A 19949-nucleotide genomic window follows, 5' to 3' on the forward strand; every position below is an offset into this window, starting at 1 on the left:
CTCCAAGTGCGCAGACTTCAGTGGTTGTCATGGTTACACCAGGGTTCATTTTATTCCTTTACACCAACACCGATGACTCCCCTGCCATGAGGCCATGTGTGGTACCCTGGAGCCACGAGGCAGCTGGCGGTGTTCTGTGCTGCTGGAGTCCAGAGGCCTCACCCACATGGGGCCTCAGTGCAGAGTATGGATCAGATTGAGGCCTCCCCCCACACCCACCACTCTGCAGCAGGCCTCCCCCCACACCCACCACTCTGCGGCAGGCACGTTTTATGTCCTGAGACCACCAAGAGTATTCAGGTGTGAGTACCTGAGCAGCTGTGGGAAGCAAGGACAGAGGGCGGACCTACAGGGAAACAGCCCTGTGCTCCAGCCCTCCCACCAATTGGTCCTTTTCCACTCAGGCAGGGATGGACACCCACCCCTTACTACCTACAGGGCCTCAGTGTCACATGGGGGAGGGCGGGGCAGGTAGGTGTGTCCTCTTGGGAGCAGGACACTCAGTGTGGCCCCTGTGCACCCGGGCCTCTGGGGCGGTGCAGGGAGGGGTCCTCTGACACGAGCTGCTTCCTCAGTTAACTCTGGTGGAAGTCACATTCCGTGCTGCTGCAGTTCCTCTCTGATGTCTCCATAGCAACGTTCACATGGATTTCATAGAACATAAGGTGTTTGAGCTGGAAGGGACCTCGGAGATCAGTTCCTCCCGCCCCCTCATTTCACAGAGAGGGGAGCAGGCCCAGACTGTGTATGCTACACGCCCGGGGTCAGTCAGCAAGCCAGGGACCCAGCCGGGGCCTCTGCCTTCTGGCACCACTCCCAGCCAGGGTCCCTTGTCCTCAGATCGCAGACAGCTGAATTCCTTAGGACTGTCTTCTTGGGAGGTGCTCTGAGGGCACAAGTTTTGGGGGCTCTGCCCTTCCCCCTTTGCTAAAGGACGCTGAAGCCCAGCCTCACTCTGCCCTGCTCAGTCCTGTAGCTCTCATTCTTGTGCTTGGTGAGGGCAGGAGTGGGCACAATGGGCACTGTACTCTGGAAGCTCTCAGGCTGGCGTGGAGGCAATGAAGTCCCCCAAGAACCACCGGAGAGCAAACGTGGTTCCGTGTCTGCGGAGCAAGAGTTGGGGTGGGAGAAGCCCGGGAAGTTTGCCCAGAGGAGGAGGCTCCAAGCAGAGCCTGGGACGAAGGTCGAGGAGGACTCTCATTCCTGTCTAAGGCTGCCTGGCTTGAGGGCCACACCCTGTGGGTGAGTGGGAATGTGAGCATGAAGCTTGAGGGCTTGGAAAATCGGGTTCCAGAGAGAGACTGCCCGAGGTCATAGGTTCCAGAGGGTTCTCGTGTCTGGGGACTCATGGCACACATCACTCTAGGACAAGGGGGTCAGACACATGGAAGGGCAAGTCAGAGGGCAGAGTGTAGGAGCTGAAGGCCCTGGACATGAGGGGACCAGGAATCTGGGCCAGCAGAGGGTGCTGGGATAAGGGTCCAGAAGTGAGTCCTGGGGTTGTTCCATCCCTTTGCTGGGACATGGAACCATGTAGCCCCACCCCTGCCCAGCAGAGCCAGCCCTATACCGGAAGGGTTGAGGGCTTGTAAGTCTGTATCCCCCTCCCCAGGGACGCAGACCTCACTCCTCACCTGTACCTCAGCCCCAGGGCTCACTTCAATTCCAAACCCTGCTTCAGGGACCTGGCCTGGCCTGTGGGAGGTCTTCTCTATAGATTAGAAGATCCCGAGAATCTGGGCATCCCCAGATCCCGCCAAAGCTACCTTCCTGAACTTTGCCACCAAACTGGTCCCTTTTCTCCCCCTTGCTGGGTACCTGTTCTCCTTCTCTATGCCATGTGACAGACATTTCCAAATGCTCAGAGTCTGCAGTGTGGCCGGGACGCAGTGCTCGGTGGGGACAGCTCACCTCGGCTCTGCATGGAACCTGTCAGGGTGTCTTCTTCACTCACGTGGATGGCAAGTGGGGTCCTCGCCACCTGGGCTTCTCCATGAGGCCACCTTGGCTTTCTCACAGTATGGCAGCTGGGTTCCAAGAATAAGTGTTCCAGGAGACAGGAAGGGAGAGCTGCCAATCTGGAAGGTCTGGGTCCAGAAACAGGCACAGGGTCACTTCCATTGGTCAAAGTAATCACAGCTCCTGCCAGGGTAGGAGACATAGACCCTCCCCCTCACTGGGAAGAGTAGCAAAGAATTTGCCATCTTTAATCCATCTTAGCACCCTCTGTCTCTGCCCCAGGGGCTCTGACTCTTTCTTGCCTCCCCTCTGGGCCCGCAGATTCTGTCTCTCCTGGAGTTCTCCTCCATCCCCATTACTTCCCCATGGGCTACTGCAGTCCCCTCAAACTCATCTCCCTGTCCACAGGCTGCACCATCCATCCCCTCCTGGCCACTCCCTGTATTCCTATAGCAGTGCCCTCTCTCCATTGCTCTCCTCAGAAACCATGTATGGCTCCCTACTTCTCACTGAAAAATTTCCAAGCTCCTAGGCAAAACATTCAAATTCACCTTACAATCTAGCCCCCTTCTATGTTACCTATTGAATTAGCACCCATTTCTTCCAAGCCACTGGACCACACTTTGGCCTCTTCTGCTCAGGCTCTCTGAGCCTGAACATATTCACTCTCTCCACCTGGCAAGTTTCTCTATCTCCACCGCTGTTGGACTCCTGCTCAATCTTCAAAGCCCAGTGCAAATGCCCCTCCTCCACAAAGCCTTGCTCTCACTACTCATCACACTAGTCTTACTCTCATTGTATGTTGAGGCATGTTCTCCCTTAAATCCTTATTGGCAATGATGTGTCCTCTTGAAGTGTGGCCCACATTTTTAACTCATACTTCTTTCACCAATTTAATAACTGTTTGTTGCAGCCTGGAGCCAGCTGCCAGGGATATGACAGTGAGCAAGACAAGCTGTTTCCTGTGCCCAGAGAGCTTACATTCCAGAGAGTGAGACAGATGGCAAATAGAGGAACCAAGAGACATAATGATCAAAGATTAGGAGGACTGTAGGAAGGCAAGAAAGGCAAGAAGGGGTGCTGCGAGGCAGGGACCAAGAATTCCCTCTTCAAGAGAAACGAGAGACCTGGATTTTTATATACGCTCCTAATTCTAAAGGTTGCAAGGTCAAGTCTTCCTCCTCTGCTCTCAGCTTCTCTCCCCTCCTAGCTTCCCACTCTCTCTGGAATGCCTGCCTCCTTCTCTCTTCCTGGTTACCCTATCAGCAGCCCACTCCCCAACTCAGGACGCCCCACCCCTAGGGCACCCAAACTCCTCTGTTGTTCCCATGCCCTGGACATGCTCTGGCAGCAGCTGGCAGGAGGACGTAGGGAGCCCACTGCCTAGGATGCTAGGGCCAGTGGGCATCCCCTACCTGAGACCCTGGGCCAACCTCCCTGATGTTGGCCTCCTGGGAGTGAGACACCGGGAGTCCCCAGGGCCCCAGCAGTGGGAACCCAACACCCCCACTGCAGGCTTCACTAACCGCATCTGGCCTGGAAGAAGTGAGGAGCCAGAGGAGCGAGACAGAAAAGGACGCCAGGGGGCCCTCAGAGGGCTTCCTCAGATTGGTCCCCAGCTCTGACAGAGCCCTGAGGGATAGGTCTCCGTCTCCAGGGAACCTCTGGGCAAACCCTGCCAGGAACAGTTTATGCTCTCTGGAGCCAGAGTTCCCATGTAGAAATCCCGGCTCTGCCACTTCCTGCCTGGTGACCTTGGACATCTCCCTTTCCCTCTCTGGGCCTCAGTTTCCCATCTGAACACTGGGGATCAGAGCAGCACCCACCTCACAGGATAGTTCTAAAGATGACATGCACCTGGCACACGATGGCGCTCGGTGAAGGGCAGGTTTCCAAAGCCTCTCCCATGCAGGGCCCTGCCAGGCCCTTTCGAGGAATTGCTTTGTTGGGCGGCATCCTTCCATCTGTATTTTCCCAGACCTCTGAGCCCTAGAGACAGCTTCTGCCCATTATAATTATTTGGACTCTGGGCACTGCCAGCTGAGAGGGCTCAGGCCTCTGAAGGGCCCAGGCTCCCAGTAACAGCTGTCATGTCTCAGGACAGAGGAGGACAGAGCAGGAGGGCTGCCCTTCGTCTGCACCTGCTGCCCCCAAGCCCTGGGAGAGGGGCATCTCTGCTCACCACTCCCAGGATTCCATGACCACCTCAGCCTCACTCTCAAAACCCAGAGCATCTTGGGTGGGTGGGAGTCCTGGGACAGAGCCCCAGGAAGTCCAGGAGGGGAGCAGGTGCCAGGTCCTGGAGAGGAGTCTGCCAGGGACCAGCATAGGGTTTGGATTATCAGCACTTGAAAGCACTGGAAAGCCAAGGAGACAGCCACAGCCTGGCAGAGGGGCCTCCCACCTCTTTCACCTCCCAGATCCCTGAGGGCAGAACCCCAGGGGAGGGGACTCTCAGAGGGCCTGCTGCTGGCTGTGACAATGACTTCCCTTTCCCCAAGGATCCTGAAGCTTCAGCCCAGCAGGCAGAAGCTGCAAGGGTAGAGCGCCCTGCCGTCTCAGCCCTGCCGCCCAGCCTGGCCGCTATGTCCTGTCTCTGATAACCAGCTGTCAGCTGAGCCCCGAGCGGCGGGCGCACCCGGGTTTGTTTGCCAAGCCCGAGTGTTGGAGCTTCCTGGACCCTCCTGCCCTGGAAGGGAGGGGGTCGGTGCCGCAGCAGGCTAGGTGGCATCTCCGGCGGAGAAGGGACAGAATCCCAGGGTGCCTATCCCACGCAGGTCCACTGCCTCAGTGCCCCCATCTCACGGCACTCTCCTCGTCCCAGGCCCGGAGGCAGTCCAGTGGGGGTCACTGGGCAAGGGGCAGAGCCAGGCGGGGTGGTGCACAGCCAGCAGAGGAACGACAGGACGCTGGGTACTCCCTCCCTCACCCACCGCCCCCAACCCGCACCCAGGCCCGATGCAGATATGGAAGGTCGTCGCTGGCTCTAGGGCAGGGAGGTAGCTGCCCCCAATGGACAAAGGCGCTCGGACCCCGAGCACCCAGGGCAGGGCCCGGACCTCCTGACCCCGCCCCCGGGGAGGCCATCTCATTTGCATGGCCCCGCCCGAGAGCGGCCATTGGTAGCGGCGGCGGGAGGCCGGGCCTGAGTGGCTGCGGGGCTGTGGGGCGGCGGGGGCGGCGGGGGCGGCGGGGGCGGGGCAGCGCGGAGCAGGGCGCCGGGGAGGTAGTTGCAGACGCCGCGGGACAGTTTCGGCTTAGGGTCTGGGTCTGGCTCCGAGGGCGCGGGGAGCAGGGTGTCCCGGGGCGCGGCGGCTGCAGCGGGAGCGTACTGAGCGCCCGCCAGCCCGTCTGCCATGTCCAGGAAAAAGACCCCCAAGAGCAAGGGGGGTAGCGCGCCCGCTACCTCCGCACTGCCCGCCACCCACGGGTCCCAGCCCGTGCGTCCCGGGACTGCGCGCCCTGGCCCCGAGGCACCTCCCAACAGGCCCCCGCAGCCCGGCCGGTCTTCGCTTGGCGGCGGCGGCGACTTCTACGACGTCGCCTTCAAGGTGAGCCGGGCACCCCCAGCCCCATGCGAGCGCAGCAGGTGGCGTCCGGTCGGAGCCGAGTGGGGAGGGTCCGGGGAAAGGGTGCAGGGCCCTGCAGACCTTTGCCGAGGAGCTGGCTCGAGCGGCACCCCGCAGCTGCAGTTGGCATGGCTGGCGCGGTGCATCACACACACAACACACACAACACACACACACACACACACACACACACACACACACAGCTGTCAAACCCGGGTTTGGGATACCCAATATATGGCAGGGCCTGCCCCCTCCCCCTCCCCACCTAGCTGGCATGGCCGGACAAGGGGTCCTGCGGAAGTAAGAGCCTGGCAGGTGTCCTCTCCCTGTTCCCTTATGCTTCTGCCCCCACCCACGCTCATCATTTCCCACATGCTGCCTTCTCTCACCCCCAGAGTCTTTTGGTCTCTTCTCTTTAGGAGGCGAGACTAAGAAGAGGTTTGCCAGTTTGGTGGGGAATGCTGGGGCCTCCTTCAGGCCAAGGCAGAAGCTTGTGAATTGTGGGGGCGGGGGTGGCAGGCCCATCTTTGGGTTTTGGAGCCTTTGGCAACAGGCTGGGGGAGGGGAGGAGAGGGAGGCCTGACTGCCCCTCCCTGTCCACAGACGTGGTCTGAGCCTCTCCTCATGTCAAGATCTGACCCTCACTTGGCAAATTCCTCTAGAGCCTTGCTGGGATTGGAAGAAGCCCCCTGGCACAGAGGCCCCCCACCCAGGCCTCCCAGCGGTCAACCCTCAGGTTCTGCTCCTCATTAAGCCCCAAATGCTCCCCTTCCAGACCAAGCATGGTGTCCAGGTAGCACCCTGGATGAAGGCAGCTACTCCCACTCCCCACTGATGGAGACAGGCCAATGTTCAGGAGAGGGGACAGAACCTTCTAGAGGTGGAAGATAGAAGTCCAGGCTCTGTGTTTCCCCCAGGCCCTGCTGAACCTGCAGACTTAGGATACCTCCCTCCACTCCTGACCCTCACCCACAGCCCATCTGACCAGGCCAGCTCAGAGAAGACCAGACACCCCTCCGGGTGGGCCAGCACCCAGGTCCCCTCTGCTCTTTCTTTGTGCCCCAGGTCATGCTGGTGGGAGACTCGGGCGTGGGGAAGACCTGCTTACTCGTGCGCTTTAAGGATGGCGCTTTCCTGGCAGGGACCTTCATCTCCACTGTGGGCATCGACTTCAGGGTAAGAGTGGAGGCTGATGTCCCGAGCACTGACTGGGCCCAGCCCATGCCCTGGGCCCCCAACACCAGCTAATAGCTGCTCGAAACACCCCTGGGCAGCTGGTTCTCCGGTTCTCCATTATCCCTGTGGCACCGACAGGCTTATGAGGTGGAGCTCCTGGCTGGACCACCTGGCTCCCACAGTCAAGGTGGTTGAGGTGGGATGCCTTAACCACCAAGCTGCCTGCCTCCCGACATCTCAAGGTCCTGGAGAGAGGTGGTGGCTGTATACAATCGAAGCAGAGATGGTACCCCTGTGCCTGGGGCTGGCACGACCCTGGGGGCTGTATCTTGTGCACTGGGGGCGGTGGATGCTGGTGTCCCCATGGGAACTCAAGACCCATGTCCACTCAGGAGGCCAGCATCGCTGCCCCACTGTACAGAGGGGCCCTGAAGTGCCAGGTGGGCTGCCCAGGCCATACCAGACAGATGGCTGAGGCATTGAAGCACACACCCAGTCTCAGAACCAGGGAGAAGTCCCTGCCCTTGGGTGAGGAGGCTTATGGGAAATGCTCCCACCTGGATGCTTTCCCTGGCAGAGCCCCCTCACCACCTCACCCCCTGCTAGAGGGCTATGTCCTGGGGTCCTTCTGGGGGATGTCCCTCGACTCTTGGCTCCCCAAGTGCCCTCCAGCACCCCAAGCAGCCTGTGGGGTCACAGGGGAATGATGGGGGCCACAGCCTTAGGCCTGCAGGGCTCAGGCATCAGTCTAAATTCCACGTGCTGAGGTGATGTGTTCTCAGCAAATCCCAAATTTGCATTTTTCTCACCCTTTCATTAGACCCAGTCAGCAGAAGGCTGGCAGGGAGGCTCCTTCTGGGGACTGGGAATGGGGGGCTCCCTCCAGTCTGGGGAGCCATTCTCTACCCTGTCTGTGGGGGCAGAGCCCCTCAGGTCCTCTGGGATGAAGTAAGGGTTGAGGTGACAGAAGGGGGAGGTTTAGGCTCAGTCCTCTGCCTGTTCTGGCCTCACCTCCCCCCTTCTCACCTCCCTCTTGGCTCTGGGGCAGGTGGTGAGGCTGTGTGGTTCGCACCCCTGTTCAGGGTGCCAGGGAAGGCGGGATGTCCTCCCCAGCGTCCCTGCAGCGGGACAGATGGCTGCACCCAGTTCCCTGGAGACCCAGAAGCACCCTGACAGCAGGCGCTGGGTGAAGAGGGAGGTGGTGCTGTTTCCACTGTCCGGGGCCTCAGCTGGTGGTTAGCAGCTCCTGTCCCCACCCCAGCAGATAGGAACCGGGGTTGAGCCACTCCCTGCCCTAGTCCTGAACTGGGAGGGCCTGGCTAGGGAGCATCATCAGCCAGCAAGCAAGCACATAATGAGCACCCACTGTGTACCAGGCCAAGTTCTGGGCTCTGTGCTTACTGCATGGGGCCCTATCCTCAGGCAGCTGCCCTCGGAGCGGGAAGAGAGGCTTTCAAATTACAACAAACACTTTAGCTCGTACCAGGCCAGACTCGTTTCTCAGTGCTTTGCATACAGTAGCTCATAAAGTAATCGGGGCAGCCAAGTGATGAGCACCCTGGCTACCCCCATTTGTGGATGGGGAAACTGAGGCACAGTGTTAGTAATGAGCCTGGGGTCACACGGTGACTCCAAATTAAGTCGTGCAAGTGGCTCTAAGCAAAAGGAGCAGTGTGTGCAGAGCTGTGAGAAATGCTGGTCGCCTGGGAGAGGGGGCTGGAGCAGGGCCTTGAGACCTAGGAGCAGAGTGCAGGGGGCAGGCATGCAGTGTGAAGCTGAACCGGCAAGTAGGCTCAGGGAAGCCACCGGGGCTGGGCTGGGCACCAGGCAGAGGAGGGCAGCTAGGGTAAAGGAGAGAGAGGGGAGGGGCTGGGTGCAGGACTGAGTGAGTGACTGGGGTGGGTGGCGACCGGGGGCCCTGCAGGGCAGGGGAGCTGGTGGGGCTGTGTGTCAGGCCTCCAGGAGGGGCAGAGAAAGAACCACCTGGCCCAGAATGGACACAGCTGGCCATGGAGGGCGGCAACCTTCCAGTCCATCAGGACAGCCAGCTAAGGGGGGGCGGCCTGAGCACCCTCTGTGCACAGGTCACCAGGAGGGGCTCAGCAGCAGGAGGTGTAGGAGGTATGGGAGAGAGCTGGGTGGACACCAGTACTTGGATTCAAGGGGAAGCTTTATCTGTAGGTAGAGGGCAGTGAGGTAGTCAAGAACCAGGTGGGCCCTGGAGGCAGAGCCAGCTGAGGCCAGGGATAATGAATTAGGGACACACCGGGGTCCCCTCAGTCCCAGGCTCAGTCCTGGCCTGGCACCGCCTGCCTCCCCCACCCTATCCACCCCCTTCCCCCCCACCCCCCACCGGAGGGTGGCACCGGTCTAGCTGCTGCCTAAGATGGTGCACTCGGCCCTGGGCCCTCCTTGGAGCTGGCTGGTTGTGTTTCAGAACAAAGTTCTGGATGTGGATGGCATGAAGGTGAAGCTGCAGGTGAGAGGTGACTGGGGGAGGGGGAATTGAGGGCAGGGGGCACCTGGGAAGGACTGGGCAGCCCTGACAGCTGCACTATGCCCTTGCTGCAGATCTGGGACACGGCTGGCCAGGAAAGGTTCCGCAGCATCACCCATGCCTACTACCGAGACGCTCATGGTGAGCTCATGGGCACCGTACCCTAGCTCCAGGGAGTCGAGGCCACACTCCTTAGGCTTCTGCTTGGAGTAGGGCACCCTGGGTGTGAGTGGGCAGAAGTGTGAAGGGTGCGATGCATGAGGGTGAGGGTGATGGGGAGCCGCTGTGGGCTCTGCAGGTGTCCTCACTGGCCCTCTGCCCCCAGCACTGCTGCTGCTCTATGATGTCACCAACAAGGCCTCCTTCGACAGCATCCAGGTCAGTGGCTTCCTTCCTGGTGGTGGAGACAGGCCGACCCATCCCCAGCCTCCCTCAGGCACAGATGGCATCAGGATCCCAGAGAGTTGAGGTCCCTACTGACAGTGTGGAGAGGAAAAGACTGCCCCTCTGGGCTCCTGATGGCCCAAGTACAGTGGTTCAGGTTGAGAATGAGCTGAAGGGAGCTGGGGTGACCTTCTAGTCCACCAGCCCAACTCCTTAGATAAGGTACCTGTTGGATCGCCCCTGCACGGCACACGGGGAGCACTAGTTCAGGGGCCCTCCTGTTAGCCAGACACTGACAGGCACTCTGTGGGGTGTGTCCTGGAGGGGGGCAAGGGGTGCCAGGAGCTCCAGCCTCCAGCCTGTCCTCAGCTCTCCCCCCACAGGCCTGGCTGACAGAGATCCAGGAGTACGCCCAGCATGACGTGGTACTCATGCTGCTGGGGACCAAGGTGGGCACCCCAGCCTGTCTCATCTACCCTGGCTCTACAGAGGGTGGAGGGAGGTAGGGGAGTGAGCTGGGGCCAACTCTCACCAAGACTGCTGTGCCAGGTGGACTCTGCCCAGGAGCGTGTGGTGAAAAGGGAGGATGGGGAGAAGCTGGCCAAGGTGAGCTGCGGTTGGGTGGGCAGCCAGAATGCCCCTGGGGCTGCAGGGCCTGAGCTGTCCCCGCCAGGTTGCCAACGGCTGTTTGCAGGAGTACGGGCTGCCATTCATGGAGACCAGCGCCAAGATGGGCCTCAATGTGGACTTGGCTTTCATGGCCATAGCAAAGTAAGTCCTGGCAGTTATCAGGAAGACCCCCAGACCCAGCGTCTGAATCCCCTTGTTGGGGGTACAGGCCACCCTATTCCATGGTCATCCCTGCCCCACAGGGAGTTGAAGCAGCGCTGCATGAAAGCTCCCAGTGAGCCTCGCTTTCAGCTGCACGACTATATCAAGAGGGAGGGCCGGGGGGCCTCCTGCTGCAAACCCTGAACCTGGCTGGGGATGGCCACCAGGGTGTTCTCCTGGAAGACTGGAGAGTCTACACACCCCCGACTTCACCACCCAGCAGCCAGTCCCAGGGTGTCTGTTTCTAGGAATCCCAGGCTGAGCCTTGCCCTTCCCTCATCTGGGAAGCCATCCAGAGCCTCAGCCCCAACAAACAGGCTTCAGGAAGCCAGAGGGTCCGCAGCCCTCCTTCACCTGCTGCTGAGGGTTGTGCCCCCAAGGCCTTCACAGAAGAGCAACCAACTTCTACACAGGAGGGCTACCCAACAACGTATAGACTGCCAGGCACCTGGTCCTCCGGACCACGGTGCCCGTGCCCCGTGTACAGCTGCCTGAACACCTAGAAAGCCATGTCTGCAGCTGCACATGTTGCCCAGGCAGGATTCCTGCCCACACCTGGGGCAGAGGGCTTCACCACGAATCACATCAAGGACCAGAGCTGCCTGCTACCAGCCCACCCACCAGGAGGCCCTGGTTCAAACATCAACAGGGTCTTTCATGTTACCCTGGAGGATGCCAAGGCTGTAGCTTTGTAATGCAGTGAAGAGCATGTGGGAAGCCACAGAAATGTCAGGCAAACCAGGACTGCCAGCCCTCGCCTGCTGACCAGGGCACCATCTCAGCAGGTTGATACAAGGCCTGGGCTTGGCAAGGTCAAGCCAGGGGGGTGGGCAGGGCACTCCACCTTGTACTAAAATCTTGAAGTGTTTTTTTGTTTCCAGTCCTAGTGAATAAAGTTGTGTTTTCTGGAGTGCCTACCTTGTCCATTGAAAGAAAGCAATGCTCAGGGACTGTTAGTGAGGAATTACAGGAATTAAGAGTTCACCACCCACCCCAAGGCAAAAGCACAAAAGAAAACCTATCCTTACAGGTAAAAACAGAGAAGGCGGTCCAAATAGGTGGAAAGTCACTGGCGCGAACTTCCATTTTCATGCTCTGCCCCTAACCGAGACTGCCCAGAGATGACCCAGTCGTCCCGTGGAGTCCTCTGGGGTGCAAACAGGCATGAAAATAAAGATACGTGTGCTCCAATCAACTCACCACCTTTGCTTTATTGCTAAGCACTTCAGAGACTTATAGATGTCTTTGAGGAAAGAATCCAACGAGACCAAGAATCCAGAAGAGACCAAGACTGTGAAACAGATGTGTTGGGCTGGAAAATCCCCTTGACCACAAGAATGAGGAAACTGTAGTCACTTTGTCTTCCACCCAGTCAGGGCCCGAAGCTCCTGCTAGTACCTTATCTTGAAGTGTCAGCAGGAGAAATGGTTGCAGCTGCTCAGCCACCTATCTCTTACCTCAAATCTCCCAAGTGACGTGGACCCCAAGAACTCTTTATTGGGAGGATGAGGGGCGGAGGTCTGTCTTCTGTAGCTTCTTCAGGCTGGCACTGGGCTCATGGACCCTACCTAACTGGGGCCACGGAACTCTTGCCCTGTTTTGTCCAGGGGCCCCAGGGTGACTTCTGCTATTCCAGTAGGATCTATGTCAGGGAATGGCTGGAATCCCTACATCACCATCATCTTGATGTGGAACTGTTGCAACCTGGAAGCAAACTTAACAAGCAGATTAAAAAGGCAGGGGCCAAAGTTCAGTAAAAGGATTATGGCAACTAGAGGTCCAAGCAGGGGGCAAGAACCAGGTCTCACTTGATAACATCTCCTTAATTGCAGTCTAGGTCAGCGCTTGGGTTACCCTGTCTGAAGGAATGAAGCCATTTGGCGTGGTCACATTTTCTTGACGTCCTCTTCTACTAGCCCAGAGTTATCAATGTAGGTGCAACATGTCTTGATAACTGCACATACTCCTTGTTTGGCTAGGAGGAAGTCTAAGGCCAGTCTATTAGCCATCACTTTACTAGCCAAGGAACTTAGAGACAATGAGAGTCTGGTGAGTGCATTCCCTGTGGATTCACTCAGGCCAGGGCATCTGAAAGATTGTGGAACACCACTTCACGATAAACAAAGCCTCCCCAAGGGGCCACCAAACCAATGGCAGCTCCATTTTCTGCCAAAAGGAGACCAATTGCCCTTTTGCCCCAGGGGTGGGTGATGTTATAGATGGCAATACCTGGGTTTGTTTGGTTACTCAGTTGGCCTAGTGTTACATTGTCCTGTAAACAGAGCACTGTCTATACAAAGAAAGGCCACAGCTAATCCCAGGAAAGGCAAAGAGGAATTGGGGTTTTTTGAAGAGGACAGTCAGTTTGCACCTGGACCACAAAGGAATAGATGTCTGGGAGAGGCACATGCCTGACACACTGTTGTGGAATTAAACCACTTCAGTAGAGTCTGCCCAAGGAGGGGGTTCCAGTACAGTTGGAAGAAAGGATCCCACCACTGAATAAGGGTGTATGAGTCTTTTCGAAGGCTTTGGGCGAGGCAAGAAACATGTACTACACGCAGGGAAGATGTGTGTTAGACGCTTGGCGCCACGCCTGTCCAGGAGACACATCCCACCAGCCAGCTGATCTTGGAGGAACCAATGGGTGGCGTTGCCTGTTTGGTTTTCGCAATAAAAATTAGGGGTAATGGCGGTGATGTCAACTGCTGGTGCATTGCAGAATTTAGTCCAGGCTTCTGGCATGGGCAGCAGGATGAGTTACCTTTATAACAGAGTAGAAGACAAATATGCTTTGATTGGGGGAGCTTTGTGTGCTGGATGCACTAACGAGAGGGGTCAGGTCCAGGCATGGAAGCTGTGCCAAGGGCTGGATGTGGACTCTGAGGGGAGCAGGGGTCGCAGGACCTTCAGCCAGAGTAAGTTCAAGGTCATCATTACTGGATGTGTAGCTTAGTTCTTTAAGCTTATAGGCGTCGCTTTGAGGACTGGGATGGTAGAACCCAGCACTGAGACAGATTCTCTCCCTGAACAATAATTCTTGAGATGTACTATTGTGTTGGATCCTCACTCCCCTGACATGAATCCCCAAAGGAGGGGGAGAAAAGTTGGGGTGACTAATAACTTCATAATGACATCAATCAGAGTTCTAATTTAGGAAGCAACCGGAATGCAAGTAGTGTTAAAAGAAATCCTGCAGTAAACAAGAGCCCAGTAGCAAATACGGGCTCCCAGCCTACTGTCACTTATCTTGCTTTTGTTACCTGGAGAGCCCGAAAGAAATTAATGTCAAAGTGAGAGTTTACTTATCAATGCAGTTGTCACTGGCTTGGGGATCACCTTCTTGAAGAGGTATTTGAGGTCTTGGGCAGGTTCATGGGAATAGCTGGGAGGTGGGTCTTCAGGTTCCTGTAACAGATCAGTGGAAACAGGTTTAATTCTGGGTAGATGGACCCAACTAGTGACTCCATTAAGTTTAACCACTGTAGGGGTGCTTAGCAAAACTTGATAAAAGACTGTTTTGCTTTGGGAGTAGCTGGTCACCAGGGGACTCATTTTTCCAAGTCTTTTAAGAGCACCCAGTACCCAGGGTTTACACTGGAGTAACTGGGGCTGTTATCGGGAGAGCTGAACTGTTTCCACATTCTTGAATAGCCCCCTTCGGACCTGGCCCAGGTTAATAATGTATTTAAGGTGTGCCTAGGTTTCTCAGCTGGTTATCATGTCCAGGGTGAGGAATAGCCTACCATGTCATTTCAAAGGGGCTCAACCTAGTTATTTTAGGGGCTGCCCTGCTGGCAGCAGGTGGCACCACCTGCTATTATCAGGTTCTGATATTTCCTGCTAAGAGCTTACCCAAGGTTTTCTTTAGGGTATGACTGGTCTGTTCCACCTTTCCTGAGGACTGAGGTCTGCAGGACAAATAAAGGTAGCATCTATTTCCTAGGGTCTTTTGGGTAACCTTTGCTATGAATTGAGGGTCCACTGTCAATCTGGAGGTGTCAGGGCAACCCAAACCTAGGGATAATTTCCTTCAGAAGTGCTCTAGCCACTTCAGTTGCCTTTTCTGTCCTAGTGGGAAAGGCCTCCACCCATCCAGTAAAACTACCCACAAAGACTAATATTTGAAGCCCTGGAAAGAGGCCATCTGAGTGAAATCCATTTGCCAGTCCTCTCCTGGCTAAGGCCCATGTTGCTGGACTGGGCTAACAAAAGGGGGGGGGGGTTTGAGATGCCCTCCTTATTTATGGGTGGCAGAGGGCACAGGCTCGAGTAACTCTTTGATATCTGGGAGTCATTTTCTCGTTAAAAGCCAGAAAACCACTGTACACACAGCATCATTCCCCAGATGGAGAAAAATCACGTAGCCCTTTGATTTTCCATTGGTCAGAAAAAGCAATTTTTGATGAGCCACCAGCCTTCTGTTCCCTTAGTTCACCCTTTTTCTTGCGCCCAGGTTTCCTCAGTAGTACCTGGGCATGCTATAAGGGGTAAGGGATGGGACTGTCATTTGTTGTATCAGGACTTTCTCTGCTTCTCCATCTGCCCTATTGCTCCCTTTGATAATTTGGGAGATTCCCTTTTGGTGTCCATGGCAGTGAATGACTGTTACTTGATTTGTTTGGTTTTTGAGCTGCCTCTGTGAGATCTCAGCCCCATACTTTACAGGGGAATATTTTGCATTCAAGTCCTCTTTCCATATAGCTCCATTGGCATGTAGAATGAGGTAGGCATATTTAGAGCCTGTGTATATGTTTACAATTTTTCCTTCCCCTAGGATTAAGGCTTGGGTTAGAGTTCGGCCTTCTGGGCTGCCATGGGCAGCAAGTTTTCACCTCTATGACGCTCTGCCCTCCTGAGCCCGTCCTTAATGAACTGCCATCAGTAAACCATTCTCCCTCAGGATTGTCAATGTCTTGATCTGTCGTATCAGGCCTATAGGGATAAACCTGGTCAAGGTAGGAATGTATTACCTTTGGGATTTCAGCAGGCATCAGTGTAGTTGGGTTGAGGGTGTGGCAAGTTAATTTTATTGATGTAGAGTTGATTTACAATGTTGTTAGTTTCTGGTGTACAGCAAAGTGATTCAGTTATATGTATATACTTTTCCATCTTTTCCGTTATGGTTTATTACAAGATACTGAATACAGTTTCTTGTGCTATACAGTACCCTGTTGTTTATCTATGCTATATATTAGTTTGCATCTAACCCCAAACTCCTAGTCCTTCCCTCCCCCAGGCCACCACAAGTCTTTTCTCTGAGCCTGTTTTTGTTTCACAGATGTTCCTTTGTGGTGTAGTTTGGATTCCTCAAATTAATCATATGGTATGTCTAACTTACTTTGCTTAGTATTTCTAGGTCCATCCATGTTGCTGCAAATGGCATTATTTCATTCTTTTTAATGGCTGAGTAGTATTCCATTGTATATATCTACATCTTTATCCACTACTCTACTGGACATTTATGTTGTTTCCACGTCTTGGCTGTTGCAAATAGTGCTGCAGTGAACACTGGGGTGCATGTATCTTTTCAAATTATAGTTTTGTCTGGGTATATGCCCAGGAGTGGGATTGCAGGATCCTATGGCAACTGTAGTTTTAGGAACCTCCATACTGTTTTCCATAGTGGCTGCACCAATTTACACTCCCACCAACAGTGTAAGAGGGTTCCGTTTTTCTCAGTGTTGGGAGTTTTGAGGGTTACCTCTGGGGAGTCAAGAAGTAAACCCTGGTACTTAGTACAGTGGCCTCCAGTTAGCCAGTGGTGGCCTTTGATCTCTAGAAACCTTTGTACTTGATGTTGGGGGGCGGGGGTCTGGACTTCCAGTGGCCGTCCAAGGTAAGCTCGTTAGCTTCTTCCACTGATAAACTGGTGGCAGCTGCTGGCCGAAAGCAGCCAGGCCAACCTCAGGGCACGCCATCTAGTTGTGTGGAAAAATAGCCTATTGGCCAAGGAACTTCTAGTTTCTTTTAGGTCGCCCAGAGCTTTTAGGGGGTTAGGACTTCTTACAAAATGAATGGCTTTTTAAAACTGAGGAGACCCAGAGCAGGAGCTTTAATGAGGACCTGTTTGATACTATTAAAAGCCTTTTCCTGTGTTCCTCAGCCCGAAGTAATGGTTCTGTATCTGGGCTTTTAATGGCTTCATACAGGAGCTTAGACATTAGCCCAAACCGTGGGATCCAGAGTCAGCAAAACCCTGCCTTTTTACCTTTGTAAAAAGGTACAAAGAAACGTCTTTGGGGCACTTAGGCCTAACATACTCGTTTTCTATCTTGCGACAGCTGTCTACTTCCAGGATTTATAATGTGTCCCATGTATTTAACTTGTATTGAGATTTGTGCCTTTTTCTGGGAGATCCTGTAACCCTGGACCTCAAGGAAATTAAGAACTTCAATGATGTTCTCACTTGAGCCTCCACGGTGGGGCTACATACTAATATATCATCTGCATGCTGTAGCATAGCCCCTTTTAGGCCTATTTCCCTTGGTTCCTTTCCTAGGGCCTGGGCAAACACTGTGAGCTGCCCCCAAACCCGTGGTAGGTAGTGTTGTCCAGGTGTATTGTTGCATCTGGCCCGAGTGGGGGTTAGTCCACTCGAAGGCAAACAAATATCGTGAGGGATGAACTGGGATGTAAAAGAAGGCATCCTTGAGGTCGAGCACAGTAAACCATTTAGCATTTACAAGGTCTTGGGCTAATATCTTATAAGGATTGGCCACAAGGGGGAGTATAGGAACCACTGCCTCTTTTACTGCTGAGGTCTTGCACCACCCTACATCCCCCCATTAGGCTTAACTGACAAAATAGGAGTATTGCATTGAGACTGACAGGGAACCAAGAGGCCATATTTTAAAAATTTATGTATGAGAGGTTGTAACCCCTTTTTTGCCTAACCTAATGGGGTACTAGTCTCTGGTTAGGGTAAGCAGCTTCTGGTTTAAGGCTAGTTTCTGCAGGTTGGGCATTTATAGCCATCCCAGGGACTCCTTTGTCCAGTTTGCTGCAAGGTTCACTGCTTGTAGAATATCGCTGGGAACAAGCCCTTGCTCCTGTGTTGATCTGCCTTAGCCAGGGTTAAGATAAGGGGCTGCTCTGCTCGGGGCCTTCTAACAGTATCACCTTAAGGGAGCCCAGAAGATCTCTCCCTAGTAGTTGGGTAGGATACTCAACTAAAAAGGCATGTTCAAAATGGCCAGTGAGAGCCCCAGTGAAGTGAAGGGTACGAGGCTTTCCATTGACACCAGTTACTGCAGCTTTTAGAGGAAAGAGGCCCAGCGTGAGAAATCAGGGCAGAGCAAGTGGCTTCTGTATCAATTTAAAAAATTGATCTTACCTGCCACCAGGGGCTCCTCAAAGGAGATAGACATCTTGTGGGGGCGGGGGGAGCCGCCAGAATCCCTGGGCTGCTTCAGTTATCCAGCATGGCCATCTCAGGAGCAGGAGCCCCCATTCCCCTTGGGGACCAAGGGCAGTCCCATCTCCAATGACTGGTCTGTTTGCAGACTGGGCAAGGCCCGGGAGCTTCTTCTGGTACTCATGGGCCCAATGGTCAGGTGACTTGCATTTGAAGCATTCCCCCTTGGTCTCGCCTCCGGACTGATGGTTGAACCTTCTTGCCCCCTTTGGGTTGCCCTGAGGTTGCAAGGCACGGCTGACACCAACAGCTATCAGTTTAGCGTGAGCCTCCGCGTGCCTTTTTTCATGCTGAGTTCTATCCTCTTCCTCAGTTTGATCTCCATTATAAAATATTCCAAAGGCCACCTCTAGGAGTTTGTGGGCCTAACTAACTTTTGGAGTTTTTGCCTAATATCAGGGGCAGCAGGGACTGAACCTTGGGAGCAGAGAGATCTGTTAGCAAATTTTCTAAAAAGCCTCCACAAGCTGTCCCTGAAAGAGAACAGGGCTTTCTTCTTCCTCTTGGGTCACTTCCTTGACCTTTTCATAATTGACTGGCTTCCAAATGCACTTTCTCGTTCCTTCTAATAGGCACTGGACCTTGTGATTCCTGGCCTTCCCCCCCCCGCCCCCGGCAATTACAATCCCAAATGGGCTTATATGATTTGGGACATAAATGTTGGGCTGGTCCCTGGCAAACTGGTCGGCGTACACCTGTGCTGCTGCCCATATCCTCTGCTTCTCCTCATGGGTACAGCAGGTAGGTAAGATCATTTGGACGTCCTTCCAAGTTAAATCAAGGGCCAGGGTTAGGGCCTGAAATCCCCCGTGAACCTACTAGGGTCTTCAGAAAATTGGCCCAGTCTTTGTTTGCATTGGGCTAAATCGGTTAAAAAGAAGGGCTCATGTACTCTTGATTGTGCCTTTGCCACTTCCCTAAGTGGGCATATTTTCCCTGATCCTGGGTGATAGGAAGTTCCACTATGGCTTACTCCAGCAGGACCAGCATTTTCAACCTGGGGTATCATTGGGTACAGAAGGGCATAGGGAAGAAGGGTTTGGGATTGGCCAAGGGAATCCGGAGAAGTAGAGGTACTTGTAGAGTAGAAAAGGCTCTGTTTCCCCCTTAAGAGTTGGAATGTAGTTAAGAGAAGATTGTCTAGAATAACGGGAGGGTTCTCTGATTCCCCAGGTCTCTGATTACATGGAGCTGCATAGAGTGGGATTACTGGAGTTGGGCGCACTGGAAGGTGGCACGAGAGCAAAGGAGTGTCAGTAGATGGTGAGATAGGAGACTAGGCAACAGAAGAGTCCAAAATCATTCACCCTGCTTTCTTGGTAACAGAAATAAAACCTTAATAGTCCTGTGAATTCTACCCGACATAGCACTGGATTTGGCAATGTTGCGGGAGCAGTTTAGGAATGAGGTTCAAGAAATCCTTTCCCCAAATGGTGCAAAATCCCAGCTTCCCGCCAAAGAGGGAAGCCTTAGAAAACAAGAAAGGCAGAGAGAGGGAGAAGCCAGAGGTGTCCACGCGCAGCTGGGCAAGGCCCGTGATCTACCTTGAATCCAGGGATCCGAGTCAGGGCACCAAGGCCCCTAGACTGATGCTGATTTACCTCAAGGTCTCCAGCCGGATCACCGACAGTCCTGAAAGTCAGAAACCGCCCAAATGCAGACAGATGCCCAATCCTGCCATTTCCGGCAAGACCTGTTTTCACCCCCCAGGCCCTTCCATCAAGGAGGCGCACCCTAAAGCCTCAGTCTTGCAAAATAATCAGACTGCGCGTGCAGTTTTCATACGAGGTGTCAGAAATTAAAGCAATTCATCACAGGCTCGGAACCGAATTTGGGAAACCAGGCCCAGCCCAGCCTTACCTATACAGAGAAACAGATCTGGAGATTCCGACTTCCCGACGGAACTGGGGGGAGGGTGAAGCAGAAACGTGTAGAACGCTGAGGACCAAGATGGGTCTCAGGCGGAGGCTGGACCCGGGGTCTAGGTTGGCTGGCAGGTTTGGGCCACTTCCCCAACCCGCTCTGGGCCCGGTTCCTCCCTTGACCGTGACGTACGGAAAAACTAAAAGCAAACTTTACGACGTCGTACTTTATCGGAAAGAACGCAGGAGTCTGG

The 19949-nt window shown here is 54.6% G+C and overlaps 1 protein-coding gene, 1 long non-coding RNA gene and 1 other non-coding gene across 5 annotated transcripts; 1 reads left to right on the forward strand and 2 right to left on the reverse strand.

The window, feature by feature from the left end:
* The first annotated feature begins 5158 nt into the window (after window positions 1-5158).
* On the forward strand, window positions 5159-12247 carry RAB26 (RAB26, member RAS oncogene family). 3 transcript variants are annotated; one of them, XM_029220650.1, is made up of 9 exons: window positions 5159-5510; window positions 6594-6704; window positions 9142-9183; window positions 9276-9342; window positions 9527-9579; window positions 9969-10034; window positions 10135-10191; window positions 10280-10356; window positions 10458-12247. In XM_029220650.1, the coding sequence occupies exons 1-9, from the start codon at window positions 5316-5318 to the stop codon at window positions 10558-10560; spliced, it is 771 nt and encodes a 256-aa protein (XP_029076483.1). In that variant the 5' UTR covers window positions 5159-5315; the 3' UTR covers window positions 10561-12247. The 3 variants fall into 3 exon arrangements, with proteins under 3 accessions (XP_029076483.1, XP_029076482.1, XP_029076481.1); XM_029220649.1 differs by having other exon boundaries at window positions 5210-5510; window positions 10135-10356; XM_029220648.1 differs by having other exon boundaries at window positions 5210-5510; window positions 10135-12247.
* A 267-nt stretch (window positions 12248-12514) lies between these two features.
* Window positions 12515-19922, reverse strand: LOC114894187. Its single transcript, XR_003793142.1, has 3 exons — window positions 19694-19922; window positions 17753-19465; window positions 12515-13824 (listed from the first exon to the last, which is right to left on the reverse strand). It is a non-coding gene; the product is annotated as an uncharacterized LOC114894187 (long non-coding RNA).
* LOC114895142 lies at window positions 19571-19653 on the reverse strand. The gene has a single exon (XR_003793446.1). It is a non-coding gene; the product is annotated as a small nucleolar RNA SNORD60 (small nucleolar RNA).
* Window positions 19923-19949: the final 27 nt, after the last annotated feature.

The sequence above is a fragment of the Monodon monoceros genome, unplaced genomic scaffold (genome assembly GCF_005190385.1).
Source record: "Monodon monoceros isolate NGI ecotype Baffin Bay Population unplaced genomic scaffold, NGI_Narwhal_1 Super_Scaffold_13, whole genome shotgun sequence".
NCBI lineage: Eukaryota > Metazoa > Chordata > Mammalia > Artiodactyla > Monodontidae > Monodon > Monodon monoceros.

Bases quoted from the DNA above. Each gene is read 5' to 3' on its own strand.
- RAB26 (XM_029220648.1), top strand. From the start codon at position 5,316: ATGTCCAGGAAAAAGACCCCCAAGAGCAAGGGGGGTAGCGCGCCCGCT. The intron at 6,705-9,141 runs GTAAGAGTGGAG...GTTGTGTTTCAG, and splicing joins CTGTGGGCATCGACTTCAGG to AACAAAGTTCTGGATGTGGA. The intron at 10,035-10,134 runs GTGGGCACCCCA...CTGCTGTGCCAG, and splicing joins TCATGCTGCTGGGGACCAAG to GTGGACTCTGCCCAGGAGCG.